We start from the raw sequence: 18,190 nt of genomic DNA on the forward strand, positions 1-18,190 counted from the left end.
TTAAGCGATCTAGCTGAATCTTAAATGCTTGTATGATTCTTGATTGAATTTATATACTACGTACGTAGTCCCCAGAAACGCGCAACCGAAATGATTTTTCGGTCTCGAAACGCTAACTCTACTAAACTACCGCAGTAATATCACGAGTTAAATTGACTAGCAATTTAACAAATTTTTGATGCTTATTCGCATCTTCGAAATGATCCTAGTAATGTTGAATAACATATTAAAATCTGTAAATAATTAATTCTTATTGCGAAAAATATTACCTCGGCCGGGAATTGAACACGGATCTCTTGCATTCCGTGCGAGATCCAGCTAAACCGTTTAAGGCTTTGATTTCTATAGTTTGCGTTATCATAGGTATATACGGTCCTATAACATATTATAAGATAGAAATACTTTTAAATATTCAAAATGTTGTGTTTTATCTTTGTTACTAAATTATAATTATACATTTTCTTATATTTTTATGGAAGTTTTACATTTATGTGATCAGTTTAACTTATAAATAGATATATGTATAATATAACAGAATGTAGTAATTTTACTTAAGTAAAATTTAATTTATTTTATATTTATTATTTTATATTTATTATTTTTGAGGCTAATTTTTATTGCGTTTTAAAACTAAAAATTGTTTCGGCATGGAGTTCGCAGAATTGGATATATTTGTAAAATTCACACCGAAATATTTAAGCATTAAGATCTAAATGATACTATGTATATTTTTGTTATTTAGTTGTTATTTACACATCATTTATGTCTAATAGACACTTTGCTTTGTTGTCTTTTCGTTTAAATGTAAATTGGAACGTGATGAATATAATTGCAAAGAATGTTCTTTAAGTAATTATTTATGAATTTTTTTATAACAACCACTGATTGATGATTAAAATAACTAATAATAAAATATCAATTATTTATATTTTGGTTTTATTTTTATATAACAAGTAATAGCTTTCACACAACAAATTGCCGTGTGCTTAATAATCTTGATTCAATTATTAAATACGTTGTGTTCTTGCGACAGACAGATAGCAATTCACATATTACATAATCTATTTGAAACATAGTTATAGGTATGAAAACGCGTTTGTAGAATAATATATAATCTGCCATTTTAATGCTACAAATATTTATTTTTTATATATCAGATTACTTTTGTATGTGTATATTATGAGTAGCATATATATGTATATTATTTGAATGTTTATATCTGTGTAGAGATATATTTCTTCAATTTCTGTTTTTTCCAATTAAAATTAAGAACAATTAAATATTAAATAAATATCAATAGGCTAATAGATATATAGATTATAGTTTGTATAATTCTTATGTACCACAATAAATGTGAATACAAATTTAAATTTAAATTATGTTCACAATATGTTAAGCATATCCTATTTCATGAAATGTTAGAATGTAACTTTATTGAATAATTTTAATTATTTAAGTTAATTTTTTGAGGAGGGATCAAATATTTTATTAAAGATATTTATATTTGTACTTATAATTTCATTTATTACAGATTGAATAGAACTTTATCGAAAGGCATACGCAATATCGATGTGTTATTACAGTCACATTTTCTCCGTTTTTTATCAAATCATTACATGACTAAAATACAAAATGTCAAATTTGGAACTTACTTTTTTACATAACATAAAGTTGTACAGTTAATAATTTAAAATTAAGAATACTAATACTAAGAATACTAAGACACTAATAGAAATATCTATATTAATAAATTCACATCTTTTTTCGCTTTGCAATTTGCTCCAATCTAAGATAAAGTACATGAACGATTGTTACTTTTCTCCGTTTAATGAGATGTAAACTCTTTTCTGAAGAAGGTACACGTACTTATATTTTATTTTATCTTCACTGTTGCATTATATTGTTAAACTCTAATCGCTACGGTTACTTTATATGTTTTTTATAGATCTTTTTATATTTACTTCTGCACTGCTGTAATGCTTCCAATATTTTCTTTTTTTGATTACTATAGGATTTTTAACTTTGAACTCAACATTTTTATAAGACATGTTAACTTCTATAAGGACACAAGAAAAATGCCAATCAAATTGATTGGTTGGATTATGGTGAAGGATTAAAAGAATGACTACACGATTGAAAGCATTTTAGCAAACAATACGTATTACATTATATATATTACTATATATATTTATTAAGTTATAATAATTTGCTGTTTGTAATATTTCAATTTTTGTGAACATTGAGAATGACCCGATCGGTGTTGAAACGTTTGTTTTGTTGTTTAATTTCATATTTATGATTAAAATAGATTCTCTTTATTTATTTGTTGTACCACTGGCTCGTAGCCCTTCAAATTATTATTTTTATTTAATAAATTCATTAATAAATTAATTTATTAATTATTTAAATTAATTTTAATTTTTAGATGTATGAAAAAGATTTTGCAGACTTCGGTATTTTATTTGATAATTTTCTAATAATTTTGATAAGTTTCTTCTAATTTTAAGAAAATAACTTTAAAAATAACTTAATAAATATAATTCTAGAATTTTATACAGTAATGCGTTTATATGAAAAAATAAACTTATAAAAGAAAAAAAAAAAAGAATATTAAATATCAAATATATATAATAAAAAAATATTTGTACATCCTTAACGCGAAGAAAGAAAATATTATATTCTACATTAAATAGTCATTAATGAATCTTTTGGGATTATTCGTGATAGAAATCATGCAATTAGTATTATACAGTTTATGCTTTCCATTTCATACACGCTTACATAATTTATTGAGTCATATGCCACATATTTCTTTATGCAATTCATCCCAAGAGATAAATGTCGATCGAAGAATGCTATGGTTACTTTATTAATAACAGATAGTTTCTTCAGCATTGTATTTGACGCAGCAGTTGCAAACTTATACGTAGTTTCAAACTTAAACTCATCGAGGATAGGTCGGATAAAAGTACATATTAGTTTATACATTTGTTATGAAGAAATGCAATTGATTAGAAAAGAAGCAATTACGCTTCTATTAATATAGTACACTGATTAATAATGGACTACCTATCATAATAGACTGTTATTCTCTCACAAATTTTTGTTACTCATGTTCAGTTCGAAAATACAAGGATACGCTAAGATGCGGAAAAAATGGCACCTGTTCTACGCTACGGACTTCCTATCTTTAATGCATCCATGCTTCAGTTTTTGTCGTATTCTCGGAATATTTCCGTATAAAATCAACATTGTGACCTTCGAGGCATCAAAACCGTATTACATTACGTCGACTGTGATTATTTGTATCTGCTGCGTTTTAAATCTCGCATTGATTTACCATATTTTCATTTCTAAAATAATAGACTTTGAAAACCTAATTGAAAATTTGGAGGATTTGGCTTTCTACTTAATCAGCGGTTTCGTTGTAAGCACCACGCATGTCTTGAGCGGCCCACGGATGCGCTTGCTACAAACCGTTTTGGAAATCTCTTCAAAATTGCCTACGAAGTCATATCAGAAGTTATCGAGATTGATTCATGTCAAAGATATCTTGGGTAATATTTTGCTGATAGTGAAATTATCCATATTTTATTATAAAACGTTTGAACTGACCTATTTAAACGTTCTGGAAGCAATATTAACAATGTACTTGGAACTGATAATGTTTCAAATGAATATGTTGTACGTAAATTGTGTTTGTGTATTAAAATCTTGTTTCAAGGGAATCAATGACAATCTAGTACACATGCAAAAGCTTGTGGTAAAAGAAATAAAGCCTGTCCCCAGGATGATTTGGCACACGCAGGGAAATCAATTTTTATTGATAGAACTGAAGACCCTTCAAAAACAGCACCTAATAGTCAGCGAAATATTACAAATGATGAACACAATATTTAGCCCGCAAATTTTTGCTATTGTAGTTATGTCTCTTATTGAAACCACTATTGAACTATACTTCCATGTAGTGAACTGGAAAGATGGAGTATTCATTAGCTTAGATTGGCAGTTTTTTGATATGCTTTTAACGTCCATGCTATTTTATATTATGAAAATAACGCTACTTGTATGGGCTTGCGAGACCGGAAAGAATCAAGCTCAAAAGATCAACACCACAGTTCACGACGTACTTAATAGTACCAGCGACGAACAAATTAAATATGAGGTAATAGAAACACAATTTTATTTAAATTTTTCTGGAAATGTTAATTTTTTAATGTTAAATCTATTTAAGTAAAATTAAACTTTTCAAAATTGTTTTTTTATTACATTATTTTGTGATTTGACGTTGCAGTTGCAGTTGTTTTCTTTACAAATTCTGCATTGCAAGAATATATTTTCGACGAAAGCTTTCACTATGGATGCATCGCTTCTCACGGCAGTAAATAATCAATTATTTGTTTTAATTAACATAATGTACATTATTTATACTTTTTGCTACTATTTTCAGATGGTGAGCAGCATCACAACATATATGTTAATTATTATACAATTTTTTATCATGTCACATTCCTGTGATGAGAAATCTGTAACCCATATTACATGAATAATTCAGGTTATTTATTAAAAAAATACAATATAAAACATTCTTTTATACTTATATAGAGAGATGATTTTATTATATTTATATAAAATCGTTTATATATATACAGGGTGTCCCGACCTTTTTTGCCAATCACTTTTGTGTAGATACACAAAAGTTTTTAATACCGTATTTTCTCATGTTGTTAAAAACAAGAAAATGCAATACTAAAAAGTTGATAAAAAATTCTGAAAAAACAAGAAAATGCAATACTAAAAAGTTGATAAAAAATTCTGAAAAAATTCAGAACTTTATGAGAAGAAAATAAATAATTTTTGCCTGTTGCAGTTTTTCTGTGAAGTTGATAGTATTTGAGTAAAAAATTATTCAATATTTTGCAATTTTTAGTAATTAATATCTTGTTAACTATTGCGAAAATTGCAAAATGGTAGAGGACTTTTCGACTCAGTTTAATATATGTATGTCTCACACCGTGGTCCAACAAAACAAAATTCATATCGCTTTTTGCACCTGTTTATAAACCTTTTTCTGTAGCCACTTCCTGCGAGATTTTCTGTTATTTCGGATACATGCAAAGAGAAATAACTTTAAATTTTTTAGCGTACGCGGCATTCATTAAACATGTCATTTTTTTAGAAAAAATCGGACATTAACTAGATTCTCTGTATAATGCGTCGTAGGAGAAGAATCCATTTATTTAAGCGTTCAAAAATTGATTTTGATGTAACAATTTCCAAACAAAAGTTACCAGATTACGTTCTTATTAAATCAACTATTACATTCTTATTAAATCATAAAATTGCAGGTAGAAAATAAATCTAAAAAAAAAAATCGATAATAATTGACGCCTAATTAATATAAACTAAATTTACAGAAGCGCTGTAAATTTAGTTTATAATAATACATATAATTTTTTAATATTTTGTAATAAATATTATTCATAATAAACGTCACCCTGTATAATATATAATTTATGAAATATGATATATAATTTATAAAATATGATATAAAATCTGTACAAAATTCCATTATCGAAAATACTTTTTTTATGTAGATATATAATAAGGTTAATTATAATATAATAATATCATTATTGCATTCTCTCCAATATATTAACAATTATTTTATTCATCTTGTACTTTTCATATTACTATTAATATTCTTCAAAATATAAGTTTTCAAACATACAATATTATTAAAAAATTAAGTTAAATTTATAATATTTCACTAAATTGCCAAAATTAATTTATAATTACGTTTAACTGTACAATAAGCGTAAAATAAGTAAAAATTATACTAAAAGAAATAAAGAGCTAACAATATTAAATCACCAAATTATAGTACAAAAATATACTTTAAAATTATACGTTAAAATTATTTATAACGTATGTATTGTATACAATATGGAAAATAAAATTAATCGTTATTGTAATTATTATCAACAAATCTAGTAATTTAAATATTATTTGATCTATGTAAATATTGTGTACTTTCTGCTTTGTGTACGCATACAAGGGTTAATATATTACTGACTGTACTGAAACAATTACATATAATTATATACAACGCTGTATCCTAAGAATGATAAACAATGACTGAAGAATGTATTATTAACCTCAAAACTAACTAATAATCCTTGAGATATGTCTTCATACTCCATATCCTAATTCATCGTTGTGTATTATTATATCTTCAAAAGTTATTGATTAATAAAGATATTACACATTTTAATTTTAAATTATTGTACGTTTAACTATTGCTGAAGAAGAATTTATAGTCTCGAAATATTCATTCTTTTTTTTTTTGATATAACAAAATGTGCTAAAATTTATTTATAATTTCTTTAGTGAGTTCGATCATTGAACATTTTTTTATAGTTTTGTTTTGGATATTACAGAGTTTATGTATAATATTCTATTTTATATGTATATAACATACATAATTTACAAATCACGTAATGTTGTTTGTAACAATTTGGCGGAATTCTTTTCTTAATCCATCTCCAAATTAAGAAGTGCCGATCGAAGAACGCCATGGTTACTTCGCTACTAACAAATGATTTCTTCAGCTTTGTCTCTCTACCATACGCAGCACGTTTGCAGTTCTTAAGTGAAACTCATCGAGTCTAGATAACACGTGGATCAGTTTACACATCTGCTACGAACAAATTGATTTGAAGATTACATTTAAAATAAAAACTTTTGCAACCTCATCTATAATTCTGAAGTATATTGATGAATAACATTTGACTGTAGACTATAGTAGATTGTTATTTTACCAAGAATTTGTGTTAATCGTGTTCAATTCGACAATTCAAAGATATATCAAGGAGACATAATGTGGAAACGATGTTGGCTGTTCCACGCCACGGACTTTCAATCTTTAATGTATCCCTGTTTCACTTTTTGCCGTATTCTCGGAATATTTCCATACAAGATCAATGCTTCGACTTTTGAGATTTCAAAACGATACTTCCTTCTATTGACCATGATTATCTGCGCTTGCGGTATTTGTGTTCTACTAATCATTCACGATTGTATTTCTAAATCGAATCTATTAGGCACGACTAAAACTCTTGAAACTGTCTGTTATCATGCGTGCAATGGTTTCGTAATGATCATCACACATATCTTAAGCGGTCCACGAATGCGCCTGTTACAGACTATTCTCAAGATATCTTCGACATTACCTCCAGAGTCTTATCAAAAGTTATCGAAATTAATTCATATCAAAGACATCTTTGGTACAATATTGTTAGTCGTGCAAATGAGCATTTATTCTTTTAGAAATCACATGCTTAAACTAAACTATAAGGATGTCCTCATCGTAGTGTTAATTGGATATTTATCTTTGCTGGAGTTTGAGATAAATATGTTATATATAAATTGCGTATGTGTGTTAAAAGCATGTTTTAAGAGACTTAACGAAAATATGGCACATTTGCAAAAACTCGTAGTAAAACCATGTATACCTAGGCTGATCTGTCACATACAGAGAAATCAACTTTTTTTAATACAACTCAAAATTTTGCAAAAGCAGCATCTAATGATTAGTAACACAGTGCAAAAGTTGAATCTAATCTTCAGTCTGCAACTTTATGCTACTATAATCATGACATTTTCTGATATCATTTTTGAAGTTTATTATTACGTAGTACGTTGGCAAGATGGGATACACATCACTTTTGATTTGCACTTTCTTGATGTGTTTTCAATATCGGTAACGTTTTATATTCTAAAAATAATGCTAATTACATGGGCCTGTGAGACTGGTAAAAATCAGGCTCAAGAGATCGGCACCATCATTCATGATGTACTAAATAGCACTAGCAACGAGCAAATTAAGAACGAGGTAATAAGAAGTTATATTTAATTATCTATACGTATATCCATTTTTTGCTAAATATCAAATGTACGTTAAAGTAATATTTAAAAACATCATAATTGTGATGGTTATATAATAACATGGTTATATTCTTTAATTCTACGTTTTTTTTCTTGTATTTAATTGAAATCTAATATTGCAGTTGCAACTGTTTTCTTTACAAATACTACATTGCAAAAATACATTTTCGATAAAAGGTCTCACTGTAGATGCGACGTTTCTCGTAACAGTATGTAACCGATTATTTACTTTAATTAAAAGATATATATCGTTCACATGTATATTTTAAATTATTGATTGCAGTTTATGGGTAACATCATGACGTACCTGTTAATTTTAATACAATTTTTGATCGCATCACATTCTTGCGATGGAAATAATACTACAAATAATACATTTATATAAAATAAGATATATAATAAGAAAAAATAGTTTTTTTGTACTTATGTGTGTATACATATTTATAATCACTCGTATATAAATATATGTGAGTATAAATGCGCGTAAAAATAAAACCTTTTATTGTACCTATATTAATACTAAATTGAAGATAAATCGCTACTGTGTTATTGTATTTGTGAAACATAAAAAGAAACTGTCATCCTGCATTAATATGTAATCTATAAATTATGAAACTAATTAAGAATTTTGTTATCGAAAATGCATCGATTAATTTTAATCTGGAGATATAATTCTATATAATATATAATGGGGCATTAATATTGCATTCTTATCAGTTTATTAATAGTTTATTTGTCCTCTTTATGGATTCCATATAAACGTCTTTTAGAGCATATGTAATGCAACTTGATTGTTTTTAAACACACAGTATTATAAGAAAATAAATTAAGTTTCATTCGTTACATTCTCATAAATTGGAGAAAATAACTTATATTTAACTGTATAATACTGTAAAATAAGTATGATTTTAATCAACATAAAAGTATCAATTAACATTGTTACATTACGTTATGTGATAATAAAATAACACAAATTTAAGTTAAAATTTATGTTATTTTTTTTTCTTATTTCAATACTGTAACTCCGAAACCGTTCAAAATCGGAAATAAGTTTATTAGAAATTTTCGACTTGATTTCATGTGCCAAAGTAGCAACTTGGTACTAGGTATGCAGAATCCTGTATGTACTTGTAAATATTATATAGAATGTGGAAAATAAAATTAATTGTTATTAGAATCATTATTAACGAAAATAATAATTCAAAAGCTATTCGATCTATGTGCATTCGTTTTTTGTATGTGTTAAAGTTGAATATATTACAACAACTACATAATCATATTATACTTTACATTGCAGGGATAATAAATGACGACAGAAAAATGGTACCATTATTTACTTCAAAACTAAATCATCGCTGAGAAATTTTACTCTATAGGTACAGCAATTCTTCGCTGTTTTAAAGCAAGGGTTGTGATAAATGCCATTTTTGGCATCCCTCACAAATTCAAACAAAACTAAGGGGAAAATATACTTCCATATCGGCCTCAATTATCAACTACCCTATAAATCGTTCAAATTCCAAATATTGTGATTCATAAAAGATGAGGTTCAGAATCATATTCTTCTAAGAAATTAGGAAGCTAATATGAATTTGGGGGGGGGGGGATGATCACTCTATTGCAATTTCTTCTTTAAGATTACTAAATCAGCAACAAAAAACACGTTAGAATCTATTATCACTTCTAATCCTGCTTAAATGTAGTAAAAATCATTCTATTATATAATGACAGAAAGATAATAAGCGAATAAAGGACAATAGCAAGATAATATAACATAATTAATACTATAGAAAAATGCCTATTACGTTGAAGCTGGATCGTCATTGCTTTAAATAATTCAATTTTAAATTACTAATATAAACTATATATATGTACTTGCATATTTACCATATTGTAGTCTTTTAGAATTGCGCGCCGAATTGTTTTTTCGGACTATAAAGCAATTAAAACTATTCTAGTTATCGCGAATTAAATTGACAAGCAATTTAATAATTTGATGCTACCATCAAGAAAAACAATTCTGCGCGCAGTTCTAAAAGACTACAATATGGTATATATGTAAGTACATATATAGTGTATACTAGTAATTCAAGATTGAATTATTTAAAGCAATGAAGATCTAGCTTCGACCGTAATAGGCGTTTTTCTAGTATTGATTGTGTTTCTCAGATATGCGGTCCAAAATAAAGATTCATATATTGTTAATATAACAAATCGAAAAAGTTTGCAGACAATTTTAACAATTTGTCATGATAAAAATTCATAATTTATACTACACGGTTGATTATTACATTGATGTTAATTGTGATTATCATGCCTTGACACCACTTGACTCGAAATTAGAAGTATGCGATGTTTTTTTGATCAATAAACTGAAAAAGGTATTCTTGAATCATGATACGCGTTCACTTAATAAATTCGAATTAATTTGTTGTATTCAGAGCAAGAGAAAGAAAGAAAGAGAGAAAATAAGAAATCAAAAAGTCATCAATATGACAAAAGTTTTAGAATTACTGATCATACAAATGTCCTATAATGGCACTTTCTATTTTTTATATGTGTACACATAATTCATGAGTCACAATTTCAAACAATATTTTATTGCATAAACACAACCTCTAGAAATCAATGCTTTAAACAGTCTAGCTGGATTTTAAGTGCTTGTAAGATTCTGTGTGAATTTATATCCTACGTATGTAGTCCCTTAAAATGCGGGCCGAAATGATTTTTGGATCTTGAACGAAATCTCTACAAAACTACCGTAGTAACATCACGAGTTAAATTGACTAGCAATTTAACAATTTGATGCTCTTTCGCATCGTAGAGCGATCTTAATAATGCATTAAAATATGTAAGTAATTAATTCTCTTATTGCGAGAAATATGACCACGGCCGGGAATCGAACCTGAATCTCTTGCATTCTGTGCGAGCGTCCTAAGCCTTTAAACTATCGAGACCTTAGTAATATTCTTCGTAATAATTGGCATTTGAATAATTGACATATACTTTTTGTATAAATATCGCAAGAGTGAGAAATTACGATCGAAGAACGCCATGGTTACTTCCTTACTAACAAAGGATTTTTCAGCTTTGTCTCTTTGCTACACGTAGCATTTGCTGGCAGTTATAAGTTAAAACTCACTGAGTGTATATAAAATGAAAAATCCACGTCACAGTTAATATATATAAGCATTGCAGAGAGAGAGAGAGAGAGAGAGAGAGAGAGAGAGAGAGAGAGAGAGACGGACCTAAATATTAAAATTATTAACCAAGAAGCTATTATATCCGTGTTAATTCTAATAATTCAGTATACTAATTGAATGTATTGACTGATATTTAAGATATAGGTGTGATACAGACTGTTACACTTCAAGAATTTTTACTAATTGTGTTTAGTTCAAAAATTCAAAAGGAAAATGAAAAAAAGGTGGCAGCTATTTCACGCCACGGATTTTCAATCCTTAATGTATCCTTGCTTCTTCTATTGTGGAATTCTTGGAATATTTCCGTACAAGATCAATACTTCAAATTTCGAGATTTCAAAACCACGCTATATCCTATCGATTGTGATTATTTGCGTTTCCTTCGTTTTTTGCCTGATGATCAATCACGGTATTATTATTTCTAAAACAATTACCGTTGGAAACATAGTTAGAAACTTTGAGGCTGTCTGTTTCTTTACGTTCAATGGTTTGATAATGATACTTACGCATATTTTAAGTAATCCACGAATGCGCTTACTACAGAAAATTTGGGAAATCTCTTCAAAAATTTTACCGTCAAAAACATATCTAAAGTTATCCAGATTGATCCACACCAAGGACGTCTTGAGTGTCATCTTGATAGCTGTGCAAGAATACATATATTTCTCTAAATTGCGACTATTTGAAAAAAATAATTCTGTTGAAAGATGCCTAATTGTAGCATTTACAATATATTTGTTTCAGCTTGAATTTCACATGAATATGCTGTATGTAAATTGTATTTGTGTATTAAAAGCCTGTTCCAAAAAAATCAACGATGATCTGAATTGTATGCAAAAATTCATGAGAAACGACAAGAAATCATTTATTCCTAGTTTAATTTACTCAACGCAGAGGAATCAAATTTTTGTAATAGAACTGAAAACTTTGATGAAACAGCATCTAATGATTAATGAAACTGTGCAACTGCTAAATATAATCTTCAGCTTGCAACTTCTTGCAACTGTAATCGTGACCTTTGTTGAAATTACTTGTGAACTATATGATTTCATAGTGCACTGGCAAGGCGAGGTAATCATTGCTTTTGATCACCATCTTCTTGATGTGTTTTTAACAGCCATGGTGCATTACGTTATGAAAATAATACCAATTGTATGGGCCTGCGAGACCGGCAAGAATCAAGCCCGAGAGATCAGCACTACTATTTATGACGTACTTAATAGTACAAGTGATAAGCAAATCAAGGGCGAGGTAATTTTTTTGAATATACTATTATGTATCCAAAACGATTTTTTAACTATTTGTTCTACTAAAATTATATTTGCTAATATCATTTTTTTTTTCTCGCATTTAATTGTTTTTGCGGCTTGACGTTGCAGTTGCAACTATTTTCTTTGCAAATACTGCATTGCAAAAATACATTTTTGACAAAAGGTCTCGCTATGGACGCGACGCTTCTCGCAGTAGTAAGTAATCAATTTGTTGCTTTAAGTAATAGGAGATGTATTGTTTATATTTTAAAGTATTGCTTTTAGATGGTGGGTGGCATCACGACATACATGTTAATTTTTACACAATTTCTAATCGCGGCACATTCTTGTGATGAAAAATCTGGAATTAGTGTTACAAATAATTCAGTTATATAAAATGAGATACATAATAAAAAAGGGACTTGTTTGTATTTACATAGAATCGTATAGGGTAAACTCGGGTATGATGGCCATAGTTTCTTAAAATGCAAAAAACATACATTTATTCTTGTTATTTTTTAACAATATTTGGTGTATTGCTTTCACTGAAGCTTAAAGTAACAAATACTATCGAAATTAAAGAGAAAATACTTAATAGAACTTTAATTTTATCAAAATATTACGAAGTATGCATTGCCCATCTTATCTGATTTTAATGGAAAAGATGGCCATGATTTTAAGAAAGATAGCCATAGTATTTATAAATAAATAGTGAAAATAAAAGTATTAATTATAGGTCACATTGCAATTTACGTACCTTTATTGTGTATGTAATGTTGATTATGGCAGCTTAACTGTAATTTATTAAACATTAAATTTATATCCTACGTAAATATTTATTATCTTTAAGAATGACTATAAAAATGCACTATTTATCAATTGTTGGAGAAATTATGGCCTATAGCCATCTTTTCCGTATGGCCATAATACCCTAGTTTACCCTATACACATATGCGTACATATAATATTTAAATAAAACGTTCTACTATATTTATTAAGTTAATATTGAGTTAATATTGAGTTAAATATAAATCCATATTGTATCTTCTGAGTTTTGCTGTAGTATAAAGAGGAATTGACTTGTAACATGTTGTTATTGATTACAACAAACATATAGCTCAAAAGATCAACATCACTATTTACGACGTACTTAATAGCACCAGGAACAAACAAAATAAAAATGATGTAATAAAACACAGTCTTAATTAAATAAATTTGAATATCCACGCTTAATTAATTAAATTTAATACAAATATTGGAAAAGAGCTTAGAGCAATAGCTAGGTGTTAATTGCTATATATTAAAATATTGAAGATACAAAACAAACATTTCAACCTTATCTTATGTCATTTTCAATGTTTGATTAAAAGTAAAAATGTTAAATGTTTGTTTTGTATTTTTAATATTTTATTAAAATATACCAACAACTAGCTATTGCTCTAAGCCGTTTTCTAATATAGTTTTAATTAAATTTTTCTGGAAATGCTAACATAATCTTTTTATTATTAAATCTACTTAAAATTTTACTTTTCAAATTTGTTTTTTTTCTTTGCATTATTTTGGAATTTGACGTTGCAGCTGTAGTTGTTTTCTTTACAAATTGTGAATCCTGAAAATATATTTTCAACGATAGCTTTCACTGTGAATGCATCGCTTCTCACGGCAGTGATAAGTATATATAATCAATTATTTATTTTAATTAATAAAACGTACATTGTTTCTACTTTTTACTATTGTTTTCAGGTGGGCAGCATCATAAGGTATATGATAATTATTATACAATTATGCCAATGTCATGTCCGAGTGGACAACTATGTAGTCACGTGTCTTCGTGCCTGCCTTACCAACAGAGTTGCCAGAATAAAGTAAAAAGTGTACAGATGTAATTTAAATATTTTACGATAATATTTTTGAATAAACGTTGTCTTGCATAATATGTAATTTATAAAGTATGACAAATTTGACCAAAATTCCATTATTGAAAATATTTTTTAATGTAGACAAGATTAATTCTAATTAGATTAATCATTATAATAGTAACTATGCAGAATTCTGTATGTAAATATTATTATATAAAATATGGAAAATAAAATTAATTATTAGTAGTAATTATTAACCGTGATATTTTAATTTAAAAACTATTCGATCTATGTGCACTTCTTTTTTTATATGTGCAAAAGTTGATTTTATTACAACAATTAAACATAATCATATTGTGCAATACGTCGCAAGGATAATAAATGGCGACAGAAAAACGTTATCAGTATTTACTTCAAAACTAAATAATCACTGAGACATTTCTTGTTACTTTATAGATACAGAAATTCTTTGCTGTTTCAAAGGAGTGATTACGATAAATGCCATTTTTGATATCCCCATAAATTCAAACACAAATCTAAGGATAAAATATATACCTCCATATCAATTGCCAAATTGAGGCCAAATATCCCTATAAATCATTCAAATTTAAAATACAGTGATTTATAAGAGACGAGGTTCAGAATCAGATTTTCTGGGGAATTATGAAGCTGCAATGATATAAATTTAGGGAAGGGGGACAAAAATAATCCTTATCGCAATCCCTTCTTCAAGTCTATTAATCTTCTGAGGACCGGCATGTTTTTGATCAACTTTTTTATTTTAAGGGCTAGAACTTTGTTATCAATGTCATGGGGTTAAGTAGTAAAAAAGATGGTACCAATGTCGAATTCCTGAAGGGGTCTCCGGTCCTACAGATTAAGTATATACATCGACAACAAACCATACATGTTAGAATCTATTAACATTACTAATCCTGCTTGAATGTAGCAAAAATCGCATTATTATAACGTCGGAAAGATAATAAGCGAATATAAAGTACAATAGCAATATAATATAACAACATAGGTTAAAAAAGTTTGCAGACGATTTTAACAATTTGTCATGATAAAAATTCAAAATTCATACGGTTGATTAATAGTAAAATTAATTATGATTATTATGTCTTGACATCACTTGACACGAAATTAAAAGTGCGCGATATTTTTTTAACCAAAAAATCGAAAAATATTATAAATCCTGATATGCGTGCACTTAATAAATTCGAATTAATTTTTTGTTTACAGAACAAGAGAAAGAGAGAAAGACAGAAAATAAGAAACCAAAAAGTCATTAATGTGATAAAAGTTTTAGAATTACTGTTCATACAAATGTTACACAATGTATACTGTACACTATTCTATTTTGTATATGAACACATAATTTATGAGTCACAATTTCACGCAATATTTTGTGTATAAATACAAACTTCAGAAATCAATGCCTTAAACGGTCTATCTGGATAAGTGCTTGTATAATTCTGCGTGAATTTATATCCTACGTACATGTGGTCCTATGAAACGCGAGCCGAAATGATTTTTCGGTCTTAAAACGCAAACTCTACTAAACAACAGCAACAATATCACGAGTTAAATTGACTAGCAATTTAACAATTTGATGCTTCTTCGCATCTTAGAGCGAAGAAGCATCAAATATCTTAATAATGCTGAATGACATTTTAAAATCTGTAAATAATTAAATCTTATTGTGAAAAATTTTACCTCGGGAGCTGGGAATCGAACTCGGATCTGTTGCGAGCGTCCAAGTCTTTACATTATCGAGACCTTAATAATATTCTTCACAATAATTTGCATATGAATAATTGACATATACTTGTTGCATAAATATCGCGAGAGTGAGAAATGACGATCGAAGAATGCCATGGTTACTTCCTTACTAACAAAGGTTTTTTCAGCTTTGCCTCTTTGCTACACATAGCATTTCCTGGCAGTTTTAAGTTAAAACTCACCGAACTTATATAAAATGAAAAATCCACATCATAGTTAATACAGGCATTGCTGAGAGAGAGAGAGAGAGAGAGAGAGAGAGAGAGAGAAAGAGACAGACGAATATAAATACTACACTTAACCAAAAAGCTAATATATCCGTGTTAATTCTAATAATTCAGTGTATCGTCTCAATGAATTGACCAATATTTAAGATATAAATTGTGATACAGAGACGGTAATTCTCCTAAAATTTTTTACTAATTAAGTGTGAAAATTCAAGGAAAAATGAAGAAAAAATGGCAGTTGTTGCACGCCACGGATTTTAAATCCTTAATGTACCCTTGCTTCTTTAATTGTGGTATTCTTGGAATATTTCCATACAAGATCAATGCTTCGAATTTTGAGATTTCTAAACCACGTTATATTTCGTCGATCGTGATTATTAGCGTTTCCTTCGTTTCATGCCTGCTGGTCAATTACGGATTTATTATTTCTAAAATAATTACTCTTGGAAGCATAGTTAGAAACTTTGAGGCTGTCTGTTTCTTTACGTTCAATGGTTTGATAATGATACTCACGCACATCTTAAGTAATCCACGAATGCGCTTACTACAGAAAATTTGGGAAATCTCTTCAAAACTTTTACCATCAGAAACCTATCGGAAGTTATCCAGATTGATCCATACCAAGGACATCTTGAGTGTCATCTTGTTAGGCGTGCAAGAATACGTGTATTTCTCTAAAATGCGATTATTTGAAACAAACCATTGGATTGTCAGATGCCTAATCACAGCATTTTTAGTATATTTACTTCAGCTGGAGTTTCATATGAATATGCTGTATGTAAATTGTGTTTGTGTATTAAAAGCCTGTTTCAAAAAAATCGACGACGATCTGAATTACATGCAAAGACTCATGACAAACGACATGAAATCATCTGTTCCTAGTTTAATTAGCTCAACGCAGAGAAATCAAATTTTTTTAATAGAACTCAAAACTTTGATGAGACAGCATCTAATGATTAACGAAACTGTGCAGCTGTTAAACATAATCTTTAGCTTGCAACTTCTTGCAACTGTAACCGTTACCTTTGCTCAAATTACTGCTGGACTATATGATTACATAGTGCACTGGCAAGGCGAGATAATAATTACATTTGATCGGCATCTTCTTGACGCGATTTTGACAACCATGGTGCACTATGTTATGAAAATAATGCTAATTGTATGGGCCTGCGAAACCGGCAAGAATCAAGCCCGAGAGATCGGCACTACTATTTGCGACGTACTTAATACTACAAGAGATAAGCATATCAAAGCCGAGGTAATTTTTTTGAGTATATATTGTTTATTGAAACAATTTTTTAACTATTCAATCTACTAAAATTATGTTTACTAATACCATCTCTTTCGTTTACTAATACCCCATTTTTTTCGTTCTTGCTTTTCATTGTTATGTGATTTGACGTTGCAGTTGCAATTATTTTCTTTGCAAATATTGCATTGCAAAAATACATTTTTGACAAAAGGTCTCGCTATGGACGCGACACTTCTCGCAGCTGTAAGTAATCAATTTGTTGCTTTAATTAATAACAGATATATTATTTATATTTTAAATTATTGTTTTTAGATGGTGGGTGGCATCACGACATATATGTTAATTTTGATACAATTTTTAATCGCGGGACATTCTTGTGATGAAAGATCTGTAACTAGTATTACAAATAATTCAGTTATATAAAATGAGATATATAATAAGAAAGAGACCTTTTTATATTTACATAGAATCGTATATATATATATATATATGCATACGCATATATTTAAATAATATGTTCTACTATATCTATGTTAATCCTGACTAATGAGTTAAATATAAATCGATATAGCACTTGCTGAGGTAAGCTGAAATATAAAGAGGTATTGTTACTTGCAGTAACATGTATAGTTTATGGATTACAACAAACATGTAACTCAAAAGATCA

The 18,190-nt window shown here is 28.4% G+C and overlaps 1 protein-coding gene across 1 annotated transcript; it reads left to right on the top strand.

The window, feature by feature from the left end:
• The first annotated feature begins 12,269 nt into the window (after positions 1 to 12,269).
• LOC108765536 (uncharacterized) lies at positions 12,270 to 17,946 on the top strand. Its single transcript, XM_018514299.1, has 3 exons — positions 12,270 to 12,401; positions 16,822 to 17,529; positions 17,836 to 17,946. The coding sequence occupies exons 1-3, from the start codon at positions 12,270 to 12,272 to the stop codon at positions 17,944 to 17,946; spliced, it is 951 nt and encodes a 316-aa protein (XP_018369801.1).
• The last annotated feature ends 244 nt before the right edge of the window (positions 17,947 to 18,190 follow it).

Source organism: Trachymyrmex cornetzi, unplaced genomic scaffold (assembly GCF_001594075.2).
Source record: "Trachymyrmex cornetzi isolate Tcor2-1 unplaced genomic scaffold, Tcor1.1 scaffold5, whole genome shotgun sequence".
Lineage (NCBI taxonomy): Eukaryota > Metazoa > Arthropoda > Insecta > Hymenoptera > Formicidae > Trachymyrmex > Trachymyrmex cornetzi.